General features: G+C 29.2%; 2 protein-coding genes and 1 long non-coding RNA gene across 9 annotated transcripts in view; 1 reads left to right on the top strand and 2 right to left on the bottom strand.

Annotated features, from left to right (window-relative positions):
* Window positions 1-13,082, bottom strand: part of LOC126833095 (uncharacterized) — a 67,763-nt gene that overhangs the window by 15,735 nt on the left and 38,946 nt on the right. The gene's annotated exons all lie outside the window — the stretch shown is intronic.
* Window positions 1-13,082, top strand: part of LOC126833087 (zinc finger protein 28-like) — a 141,404-nt gene that overhangs the window by 120,904 nt on the left and 7,418 nt on the right. The gene's annotated exons all lie outside the window — the stretch shown is intronic.
* Window positions 8,870-9,348, bottom strand: LOC126833092 (deoxyuridine 5'-triphosphate nucleotidohydrolase, mitochondrial-like). Its single transcript, XM_050564241.1, has 2 exons — window positions 9,129-9,348; window positions 8,870-9,066 (listed from the first exon to the last, which is right to left on the bottom strand). Exons 1-2 carry the CDS (start codon window positions 9,346-9,348, stop codon window positions 8,870-8,872), a joined length of 417 nt encoding a protein of 138 aa, XP_050420198.1.

The following is a 13,082-nucleotide window of genomic DNA, read 5'->3' as shown; positions in this document are numbered from 1 at the left end:
GTGACAAATCATTTGTGAGATCAGTCATAAAATCGTCTGTAATAATTTCATAGATTAAGGAATCTGTATCGGAGTAGCATAATCTAATGTTGCGACCATACTTAGGCTTCATTACATTATAGTGAAAATTATACATAACAGTTTTGGAAATATCTAGAATAGCTAATCCTACATATATGGGTTTATCAAATTTAAGTTTCTCCTTGAACATGTGTATAGCCATTAGATTATTAGAATAAATTGTACGATCTTTAAAACTAGGTTTTATCATTAAACGATGTGCCTATCGATCAGTTGTCACCAATTTCATATTCATACGTTTTCTCACGTTTTCCATACATTTTCCAAAAACAGAATTGATAGCGAGTTTCCAAAACGCTTTTTAAAACTCATTTGTTGCGTTTCGTCTCATTTCAGTACAAAGTTTCACGTAGGGTGCCATCCATTTCTTTTGCTCGAATTTAACAATTCTATGTACTTTTGTCACAACTAATCCGTTTGCGATAGCTTGCTTCAGTGAACGATAATGTACAACATAATTTCGTTTAGGATTAAAAGTAGTCATCAATTTTTTCACCTTTGAATTAGGTGGGAATGTAAATTCGGGTAAAAATGGGAAATCGTTATGATCATTGTGTAAATGCTCAGGGTAATCAACATCAACTTCTAATATATAACCATACTTTGAATTGTTTGGTATTGTTGTAATATCTAATGATAAATCTTCTAACCATTCGAAATTACGAAAAGGTAAAACCGATAGCATAGCTTTCCCATAGAGGTTTACACAGTCAAAATATGTAAGCCAAGACGTGGGTTTATCAGGATTGTAATTAATTCCCTCGACATTAGGGATATTAGCTTTTACGTGTCGTTTAACACTGTTACAGATACCTCCGCGAATACCGGTTTCAAGCATGAGATGCATATCATAATCTTTTAGCCTTTCAAGTTCAACATTAGTAAATTTCAACATTGCTTGGAATGCGAATCCTGGAGCTGTAAAATAATGTGATGCATCAAGATGAAATGTGTTCATACAAAGATTTCGAAATGACTCGAAAACATCGGCTAATATTAAAATATCAGTCAACAGATAGTGATCAGAATATTCACCTAAAGTTTTTATTCTAAATGTATTCCAAACAGTTTTCGCATGGTTATAATCTTGGTTACTGATTTCTTCATCATTTAGTGAGTTGTAAAAGTGTTTTTTGGATGGTAAATAAGTCTGTTCAAGTTTATCCCAGTTATTCACGTATTCGTAGGGGAAACAACCTTTACGACATACTAAATCTAATTTATCTATTGAAAAAAATCGTAATGTCTCTTTAAACCTAGATTTGTCTTCGGCTAAATTATTAGCAAGCGTACTTAAAGGCTCTGACATAAATCTAAACGTATCTATGAATTTTATTTTCATAGTTTTGGAAATTTCTTTGCTAAATGAAATATATTTTTCACTCGAATTAGGAATAACATCAATTCGTTTGTTATTTATTCCTAATTGATGTACTATGAAATGACTATCGTACGCTAATAATGGAGTCTGGAGGTTGAAGACATGGTGAATGAGTATCTAAATTCTAAATATAATGAAAATAATAAGGTATCAATGAACTCCTTATATTAGTTAATCCAAGTCAACTGATAGTAGGTTAATTAAATTGCTCGTGTTATACTGTATATTTCTAGCAGTATTCAGTACTCTTTGTTCTATTGTGTAACGGTCACATTTCGCTTGACCGTTACTTCGCGTCCCAAACCAACTGACACAGCACCCCCGACTATAGGTAGGGGAACGGTCGCACACACAGGACAATGCACGTCGCGTATCATCTAATTAACCAGTTGACTTTACCATCACGGACCGCCAATATCCTCGACCTTGCGCTCTATATTTTTGCCGTTTTACTACAAGCCGCCCATCCGACTATCTTTTGTGTGCGTCCGTTTCAACTCCGCTTTGACCAACCATTTCATCGTCCAACCCAGGTCAGAGTGTATATATATATATATATATATATATATATTGTATAATTTTGTATTTTATTTAGAAACCCTAATTTAGAATAAAACATCTTGTAGCCTGCAGCTGAGAGTTAGATTATTTAACAGTGTGACCGCCCGTTCTAGCTCCTCGGGCGATATATTAAGTTAATAAGGGAGACTTTAAGGCCAATTAGACGTAGACAACGGCCTAGCCAACCGTTTTCCGTGGGGATCCGTCTATTTTAGCTTTATCGACGGCCACTTTGCCTAGTCTAGCCAGCTAGACAAGTAGGTCCGTTACAACTGGCAATAACATATTATATTATTTGTTCGTAGAAATGTCATCACAAAAGTAAGGGGAAAATGTACTGGTAAAATTAATATTTAACTCTTTGTTGTTTTTCACCTTGACCATATGGCAGATAGTACATTTTTGAAACTGTGAATACAATTTTATTTCATACTCAAATTTATTTGTTTAAGTAATTATTACAAATTTTAAAACGACTAATTATTTTCAAACAAGTTTTGATATTCGGTAATTAAAATTGCCATAGATGGAGGTACTTTGTAGCGTGAAGGTAAACTGTCGTGCATTTTCGGAGGCAAATAAATTAAATTCCAAACTCTTGTATCAAAGCTTAATATTCGAAATAACACAATAAAACCCTTTTTTTCCCAAATGCATTATTTAACAACTATAAACAATTATACTATATTTCTAAAAGTGTTTAACCAATAGACTGTATTTAGTCTTAGTGAAATATACTTTTCATTTTAACTACACTGTCTTAAACGAGCCTCAACATAGGCAAAGTAGTAGAATTAAAATGATTTTTTTTAAACTTTTATTTTTGCTATAATATTATAATTGTTTAAGCGAAATGTACACTAAGCGTACATTTTTTTCGAGAAACTAAATATGTGCTGGCTTTTGTGTTAATAGTTGGATTATTCAAATTACTTGGTTTTTTTTATCATAAAAGAAAATCTCACATTTAAAAAAAACTATTCTATCCGTATACAAGTTAGTTTTGTCTTTTCATAAAATCTCAAGAAAATGTATTGTTAGTATTACTAATTTTGTGTTACTCTCAATATAACAATGTAATAATAATACAAACATTTTACATAATATAAATATGTATATATTATTGTATATAAACTTAGTATATATTACTATTATAGTATTTACCTAAAACTTAAGTTACCTTATCGATTTAATGGTAGGGCTTAGGTTCACACTCTCAGTGACATGATGGAGTCTGGAGGTTGAAGACATGGTGAATGAGTATCTAAATTCTAAATATAATGAAAATAATAAGGTATCAATGAACTCCTCATATTAGTTAATCCATGTCAACTGATAGTAGGTTAATTAAATTGCTCGTGTTATACTGTATATTTCTAGCAGTATTCAGTACTCTTTGTTCTATTGGCAATAACATATTATATTATTTGTTCGTAGAAATGTCATCACAAAAGTAAGGGGAAAATGTACTGGTAAAATTAATATTTAACTCTTTGTTGTTTTTCACCTTGACCATATGGCAGATAGTACATTTTTGAAACTGTGAATACAATTTTATTTCATACTCAAATTTATTTGTTTAAGTAATTATTACAAATTTTAAAACGACTAATTATTTTCAAACAAGTTTTGATATTCGGTAATTAAAATTGCCATAGATGGAGGTACTTTGTAGCGTGAAGGTAAACTGTCGTGCATTTTCGGAGGCAAATAAATTAAATTCCAAACTCTTGTATCAAAGCTTAATATTCGAAATAACACAATAAAACCCTTTTTTTCCCAAATGCATTATTTAACAACTATAAACAATTATACTATATTTCTAAAAGTGTTTAACCAATAGACTGTATTTAGTCTTAGTGAAATATACTTTTCATTTTAACTACACTGTCTTAAACGAGCCTCAACATAGGCAAAGTAGTAGAATTAAAATGATTTTTTTTAAACTTTTATTTTTGCTATAATATTATAATTGTTTAAGCGAAATGTACACTAAGCGTACATTTTTTTCGAGAAACTAAATATGTGCTGGCTTTTGTGTTAATAGTTGGATTATTCAAATTACTTGGTTTTTTTTATCATAAAAGAAAATCTCACATTTAAAAAAAACTATTCTATCCGTATACAAGTTAGTTTTGTCTTTTCATAAAATCTCAAGAAAATGTATTGTTAGTATTACTAATTTTGTGTTACTCTCAATATAACAATGTAATAATAATACAAACATTTTACATAATATAAATATGTATATATTATTGTATATAAACTTAGTATATATTACTATTATAGTATTTACCTAAAACTTAAGTTACCTTATCGATTTAATGGTAGGGCTTAGGTTCACACTCTCAGTGACATAATGGAGTCTGGAGGTTGAAGACATGGTGAATGAGTATCTAAATTCTAAATATAATGAAAATAATAAGGTATCAATGAACTCCTTATATTAGTTAATCCAAGTCAACTGATAGTAGGTTAATTAAATTGCTCGTGTTATACTGTATATTTCTAGCAGTATTCAGTACTCTTTGTTCTATTGTGTAACGGTCACATTTCGCTTGACCGTTACTTCGCGTCCCAAACCAACTGACACAGCACCCCCGACTATAGGTAGGGGAACGGTCGCACACACAGGACAATGCACGTCGCGTATCATCTAATTAACCAGTTGACTTTACCATCACGGACCGCCAATATCCTCGACCTTGCGCTCTATATTTTTGCCGTTTTACTACAAGCCGCCCATCCGACTATCTTTTGTGTGCGTCCGTTTCAACTCCGCTTTGACCAACCATTTCATCGTCCAACCCAGGTCAGAGTGTATATATATATATATATATATATTGTATAATTTTGTATTTTATTTAGAAACCCTAATTTAGAATAAAACATCTTGTAGCTGCAGCTGAGAGTTAGATTATTTAACAGTGTGACCGCCCGTTCTAGCTCCTCGGGCGATATATTAAGTTAATAAGGGAGACTTTAAGGCCAATTAGACGTAGACAACGGCCTAGCCAACCGTTTTCCCGTGGGGATCCGTCTATTTTAGCTTTATCGACGGCCACTTTGCCTAGTCTAGCCAGCTAGACAAGTAGGTCCGTTACAACTGGCAATAACATATTATATTATTTGTTCGTAGAAATGTCATCACAAAAGTAAGGGGAAAATGTACTGGTAAAATTAATATTTAACTCTTTGTTGTTTTTCACCTTGACCATATGGCAGATAGTACATTTTTGAAACTGTGAATACAATTTTATTTCATACTCAAATTTATTTGTTTAAGTAATTATTACAAATTTTAAAACGACTAATTATTTTCAAACAAGTTTTGATATTCGGTAATTAAAATTGCCACAGATGGAGGTACTTTGTAGCGTGAAGGTAAACTGTCGTGCATTTTCGGAGGCAAATAAATTAAATTCCAAACTCTTGTATCAAAGCTTAATATTCGAAATAACACAATAAAACCCTTTTTTTCCCAAATGCATTATTTAACAACTATAAACAATTATACTATATTTCTAAAAGTGTTTAACCAATAGACTGTATTTAGTCTTAGTGAAATATACTTTTCATTTTAACTACACTGTCTTAAACGAGCCTCAACATAGGCAAAGTAGTAGAATTAAAATGATTTTTTTTAAACTTTTATTTTTGCTATAATATTATAATTGTTTAAGCGAAATGTACACTAAGCGTACATTTTTTTCGAGAAACTAAATATGTGCTGGCTTTTGTGTTAATAGTTGGATTATTCAAATTACTTGGTTTTTTTTATCATAAAAGAAAATCTCACATTTAAAAAAAACTATTCTATCCGTATACAAGTTAGTTTTGTCTTTTCATAAAATCTCAAGAAAATGTATTGTTAGTATTACTAATTTTGTGTTACTCTCAATATAACAATGTAATAATAATACAAACATTTTACATAATATAAATATGTATATATTATTGTATATAAACTTAGTATATATTACTATTATAGTATTTACCTAAAACTTAAGTTACCTTATCGATTTAATGGTAGGGCTTAGGTTCACACTCTCAGTGACATAATGGAGTCTGGAGGTTGAAGACATGGTGAATGAGTATCTAAATTCTAAATATAATGAAAATAATAAGGTATCAATGAACTCCTTATATTAGTTAATCCAAGTCAACTGATAGTAGGTTAATTAAATTGCTCGTGTTATACTGTATATTTCTAGCAGTATTCAGTACTCTTTGTTCTATTGTGTAACGGTCACATTTCGCTTGACCGTTACTTCGCGTCCCAAACCAACTGACACAGCACCCCCGACTATAGGTAGGGGAACGGTCGCACACACAGGACAATGCACGTCGCGTATCATCTAATTAACCAGTTGACTTTACCATCACGGACCGCCAATATCCTCGACCTTGCGCTCTATATTTTTGCCGTTTTACTACAAGCCGCCCATCCGACTATCTTTTGTGTGCGTCCGTTTCAACTCCGCTTTGACCAACCATTTCATCGTCCAACCCAGGTCAGAGTGTATATATATATATATATATATATTGTATAATTTTGTATTTTATTTAGAAACCCTAATTTAGAATAAAACATCTTGTAGCCTGCAGCTGAGAGTTAGATTATTTAACAGTGTGACCGCCCGTTCTAGCTCCTCGGGCGATATATTAAGTTAATAAGGGAGACTTTAAGGCCAATTAGACGTAGACAACGGCCTAGCCAACCGTTTTCCCGTGGGGATCCGTCTATTTTAGCTTTATCGACGGCCACTTTGCCTAGTCTAGCCAGCTAGACAAGTAGGTCCGTTACAACTGGCAATAACATATTATATTATTTGTTCGTAGAAATGTCATCACAAAAGTAAGGGGAAAATGTACTGGTAAAATTAATATTTAACTCTTTGTTGTTTTTCACCTTGACCATATGGCAGATAGTACATTTTTGAAACTGTGAATACAATTTTATTTCATACTCAAATTTATTTGTTTAAGTAATTATTACAAATTTTAAAACGACTAATTATTTTCAAACAAGTTTTGATATTCGGTAATTAAAATTGCCACAGATGGAGGTACTTTGTAGCGTGAAGGTAAACTGTCGTGCATTTTCGGAGGCAAATAAATTAAATTCCAAACTCTTGTATCAAAGCTTAATATTCGAAATAACACAATAAAACCCTTTTTTTCCCAAATGCATTATTTAACAACTATAAACAATTATACTATATTTCTAAAAGTGTTTAACCAATAGACTGTATTTAGTCTTAGTGAAATATACTTTTCATTTTAACTACACTGTCTTAAACGAGCCTCAACATAGGCAAAGTAGTAGAATTAAAATGATTTTTTTTAAACTTTTATTTTTGCTATAATATTATAATTGTTTAAGCGAAATGTACACTAAGCGTACATTTTTTTCGAGAAACTAAATATGTGCTGGCTTTTGTGTTAATAGTTGGATTATTCAAATTACTTGGTTTTTTTTATCATAAAAGAAAATCTCACATTTAAAAAAAACTATTCTATCCGTATACAAGTTAGTTTTGTCTTTTCATAAAATCTCAAGAAAATGTATTGTTAGTATTACTAATTTTGTGTTACTCTCAATATAACAATGTAATAATAATACAAACATTTTACATAATATAAATATGTATATATTATTGTATATAAACTTAGTATATATTACTATTATAGTATTTACCTAAAACTTAAGTTACCTTATCGATTTAATGGTAGGGCTTAGGTTCACACTCTCAGTGACATGATGGAGTCTGGAGGTTGAAGACATGGTGAATGAGTATCTAAATTCTAAATATAATGAAAATAATAAGGTATCAATGAACTCCTCATATTAGTTAATCCATGTCAACTGATAGTAGGTTAATTAAATTGCTCGTGTTATACTGTATATTTCTAGCAGTATTCAGTACTCTTTGTTCTATTGGCAATAACATATTATATTATTTGTTCGTAGAAATGTCATCACAAAAGTAAGGGGAAAATGTACTGGTAAAATTAATATTTAACTCTTTGTTGTTTTTCACCTTGACCATATGGCAGATAGTACATTTTTGAAACTGTGAATACAATTTTATTTCATACTCAAATTTATTTGTTTAAGTAATTATTACAAATTTTAAAACGACTAATTATTTTCAAACAAGTTTTGATATTCGGTAATTAAAAAAAAATCCTCACCCTGGGCATAAATCGGATTGCATGGGGATGGGGCTAAACATGAAGAACAAAATTAGTTATCAATGTGAAATTACATAAATATATGTCATTAATATATATTATATACTGCTATTTTATGTAGGTACTAGTGCTGAATATGTTTCTGTTTTTTGAGCGTTTATTTCAATGATAATATGTTTAACATGTTTAGTTAGAAAGACGTTTCGCCCATTATTTATAAAGGAATTCACTTAGGTAAAAGTAATTTATTGCAAAAACTTCATTTAACGTTTAAACTATAATGTGTAAGTTTGAATTCATTAATTATAGTTTTAAAATAAAATGTTTAATAAAACTTAATTTTAACTTAAAAAGTTTAATAAAATTAATTTTTAAAATTTAAATAACTAAGTAAATTTAATTTACACTAGTAGTAGTAATTTGAAGCTTTACCGCCCATTTTTACAAATTGTAGTAAATTAAACTAGAAATGAATAACAACATCTCTTTATATAGTATAATACCTTTTATTAATCATAATAATTATAATATTTTATGATTTATCAATCTGTATAGTATAAAATAAACTTACATAAAGGTTTTCTGTCTCTATTATTCAAAGCTAAATCAATTTTAAATTATATAAGTTCTACCTAACACACATGAAAATTATCCTGAAGAACCGAATCCTTTTTCTCCTCTATCAGTTTCATCTAATGACCGAAGTTCTCTGAGTTCTGGATACACAATTTTTTCACATATTAGTTGTGCTACTCGATCTCCACGTTGAACGATAAAGTCGACATCAGAATGATTGAATAGGAGAATACCAACGTTTCCGCGGTAATCTCGATCAATTACTCCAGCTAGGATTTAAAAAAAATATATATATAACATTTTATTTAGTGATTAGATTTTATAAGCATACCTCCAACATCAATAAAATGTTTCCATGCTATTCCTGATCTCGGTGCAATTCGTCCATACGTACTATGTGGTACCACAATTTGTAGATCGGTCTTAATCAATTCTTTTCCATGTGCTACTACAATATATTGGTATGCACTTTTTAGATCGTATCCAGCCGCATGTTGACTTCCTCTAATCGGCATGTATGCTTTATCGGTTAATTTAAAAAATAAAAGCATCTAAAGTTTTAAACAATCATTCATTCATAATAAACTTTATTTAATTTAACCCTAGCTTCATTTACTAATTTTATCATAGCATCATTCGTTTTTTTGTCTAAACTTTTTTCTAATTTTTTTTCAAATTCATCATTCATTAACGTCATATTTATTTTATTTTCCAAACTAGTGATACATTCTTTGAAAGAGTTATTTAATTCAGATTTTATTGTTTCTATTGTATTTTTTGAAACATTAGTTATTGATTCATTATGTGTATTTAGTTTTTTTTTCTAAACTATCTTTTAAACGAGTCTGAGTTTCTAAGATAGAATTTTTTATACTATTTTCCAAATCAATTAATTTCGAATTTAAATATTTACCAACTCCGATATCATTGAAATGATTTATATGATGACCAAAATAATCCATTATTAATTTAAAAATAGAGATCTTAACAGTGACAAGGACTTCTTATATACTAAAACCAAAACAAAAAAAACTATATTATACGAGTTTACGCACTTCTCGGGTAAATGGCGAATACTCAACTATGCGGTCGTGTATTAACATACAATAAGCACTAACACCAGTTAAATTATCATCAGCTTCTATTTCTAAACGTAAGTCAATTGTAGAAGAAATTTCAGAATCGTTTTGTTTACTAACATCTAAAACAATAATTGGAGCATTTGATAAAAACAATTTTGGACTTAGTATCGGATTTCGAAGTCCATTTTCATAATATGATTCTTGAAACGATGTATACATATTATATAATAATGTAAAATAGTTGTGCGTAAAATCTAAATTTAAATTATCATAAGGATAAACATTTGAGTTCAGAATCACTTTAATATTTTTCAACTTAGAATGATCAAATTCGCTTTTGTCTGCAGCTATTGAATTGTTACGATTTTTTTGGAGGCCTACAATGATATAACGAGGTTTTTCCAATTTCGTTGATGTTTTTAAATTCCATAGTACATTTTTCGTGTTTCCGAGTTCAGGGTAAGTATATGTTTCAAATGATCTAAATGGTATAAACAAATGTTTTTCTTTTTCAACTATTTTCATTAACTTTAGACGCTGGCTATCATCAACACTTACATGAGGAACTTTCCAAACAATATTCTTAATATTCACACTACCTGTAGTTGCATCATCACTTTTTTTAATCAATGCATTTAAATCACTATTTGATCTAGTTAATATGAGTTCTATTCGTGAATTTAATAAAAATTTTCTATAATGCTCAAAAAAGCCTAACCAGTATTTTAGTGGTATACATGCTGTAAAATGACCATTTGTGTCTGATATGGATGAACTATTTTTGAAAGTCCATCCAGCATTTTCATAACAATAATAATTATCTGGTGTACTTGAAAGATATCTTTTGATAGAACTTGTAATACCTAACATTCGTGAACTATCTATCTCGATACCATTTAATTCTAAACGAACTTGTTCAAAAAGAAAAGATAATCCATTATTACCTAGTTTACTTTATCTTTATCTTCAATGTCGCCTTCGATGTATAAAAAGCTTTCATGTAAATAGGTATACATCAGTTTGTTGTACACATATCCTAATTTCATCATTATTATTAAAAGCTTTAGTATAAGGAATATATGAGTGAAAATCAAAATTAGTTATTTTCGAATCTGACACATAACCCATATCAACTTCCAAAATATCATTTTCAGGCATTTCGATTACTTTTTAATTCAAATCCAAGTTGTCTTAAAATATTTTTATTTTTTGACGTAAGATTTATTTCTGTTTTTCTCCTTGTTGCTCGGTTAGATTTCGTTTTGGGAATGGAAGATTTTTTATGTGACGGTTCTTTTATATCTAATATTTTGTTTTGGAAATTAAAAAATTTCAACCCCATTTTATGAACCGTACCGTCTGATATGAAAAACTGTTGTAATTTTTTCACCTAAATTCTTTAGCGGTCTTTGATCCTGATCAACTAACTTTACCGTTATATTATTTATTTTAAGTACTGAATACTGCTAGAAATATACAGTATAACACGAGCAATTTAATTAACCTACTATCAGTTGACTTGGATTAACTAATATAAGGAGTTCATTGATACCTTATTATTTTCATTATATTTAGAATTTAGATACTCATTCACCATGTCTTCAACCTCCAGACTCCATTATGTCACTGAGAGTGTGAACCTAAGCCCTACCATTAAATCGATAAGGTAACTTAAGTTTTAGGTAAATACTATAATAGTAATATATACTAAGTTTATATACAATAATATATACATATTTATATTATGTAAAATGTTTGTATTATTATTACATTGTTATATTGAGAGTAACACAAAATTAGTAATACTAACAATACATTTTCTTGAGATTTTATGAAAAGACAAAACTAACTTGTATACGGATAGAATAGTTTTTTTTAAATGTGAGATTTTCTTTTATGATAAAAAAAACCAAGTAATTTGAATAATCCAACTATTAACACAAAAGCCAGCACATATTTAGTTTCTCGAAAAAAATGTACGCTTAGTGTACATTTCGCTTAAACAATTATAATATTATAGCAAAAATAAAGTTTAAAAAAAATCATTTTAATTCTACTACTTTGCCTATGTTGAGGCTCGTTTAAGACAGTGTAGTTAAAATGAAAAGTATATTTCACTAAGACTAAATACAGTCTATTGGTTAAACACTTTTAGAAATATAGTATAATTGTTTATAGTTGTTAAATAATGCATTTGGGAAAAAAAGGGTTTTATTGTGTTATTTCGAATATTAAGCTTTGATACAAGAGTTTGGAATTTAATTTATTTGCCTCCGAAAATGCACGACAGTTTACCTTCACGCTACAAAGTACCTCCATCTATGGCAATTTTAATTACCGAATATCAAAACTTGTTTGAAAATAATTAGTCGTTTTAAAATTTGTAATAATTACTTAAACAAATAAATTTGAGTATGAAATAAAATTGTATTCACAGTTTCAAAAATGTACTATCTGCCATATGGTCAAGGTGAAAAACAACAAAGAGTTAAATATTAATTTTACCAGTACATTTTCCCCTTACTTTTGTGATGACATTTCTACGAACAAATAATATAATATGTTATTGCCAATAGAACAAAGAGTACTGAATACTGCTAGAAATATACAGTATAACACGAGCAATTTAATTAACCTACTATCAGTTGACATGGATTAACTAATATGAGGAGTTCATTGATACCTTATTATTTTCATTATATTTAGAATTTAGATACTCATTCACCATGTCTTCAACCTCCAGACTCCATCATGTCACTGAGAGTGTGAACCTAAGCCCTACCATTAAATCGATAAGGTAACTTAAGTTTTAGGTAAATACTATAATAGTAATATATACTAAGTTTATATACAATAATATATACATATTTATATTATGTAAAATGTTTGTATTATTATTACATTGTTATATTGAGAGTAACACAAAATTAGTAATACTAACAATACATTTTCTTGAGATTTTATGAAAAGACAAAACTAACTTGTATACGGATAGAATAGTTTTTTTTAAATGTGAGATTTTCTTTTATGATAAAAAAAACCAAGTAATTTGAATAATCCAACTATTAACACAAAAGCCAGCACATATTTAGTTTCTCGAAAAAAATGTACGCTTAGTGTACATTTCGCTTAAACAATTATAATATTATAGCAAAAATAAAAGTTTAAAAAAAATCATTTTAATTCTACTACTTTGCCTATGT

Source organism: Adelges cooleyi, unplaced genomic scaffold (assembly GCF_023614345.1).
Source record: "Adelges cooleyi isolate 19-005CV unplaced genomic scaffold, UGA_ACOO_1.1 ACOO_flye_CR_arks_rails_tigmint_CR_PRNA_17, whole genome shotgun sequence".
NCBI lineage: Eukaryota > Metazoa > Arthropoda > Insecta > Hemiptera > Adelgidae > Adelges > Adelges cooleyi.
Note: the sequence above shows the minus strand (reverse complement) of the source record. Positions and strands in the feature narration are given on the sequence as shown.

Bases quoted from the DNA above. Each gene is read 5' to 3' on its own strand.
- LOC126833092 (XM_050564241.1), bottom strand. From the start codon at position 9,348: ATGCTTTTATTTTTTAAATTAACCGATAAAGCATACATGCCGATTAGA. The intron at 9,067-9,128 runs GTATGCTTATAA...TTTAAATCCTAG, and splicing joins ACATTTTATTGATGTTGGAG to CTGGAGTAATTGATCGAGAT.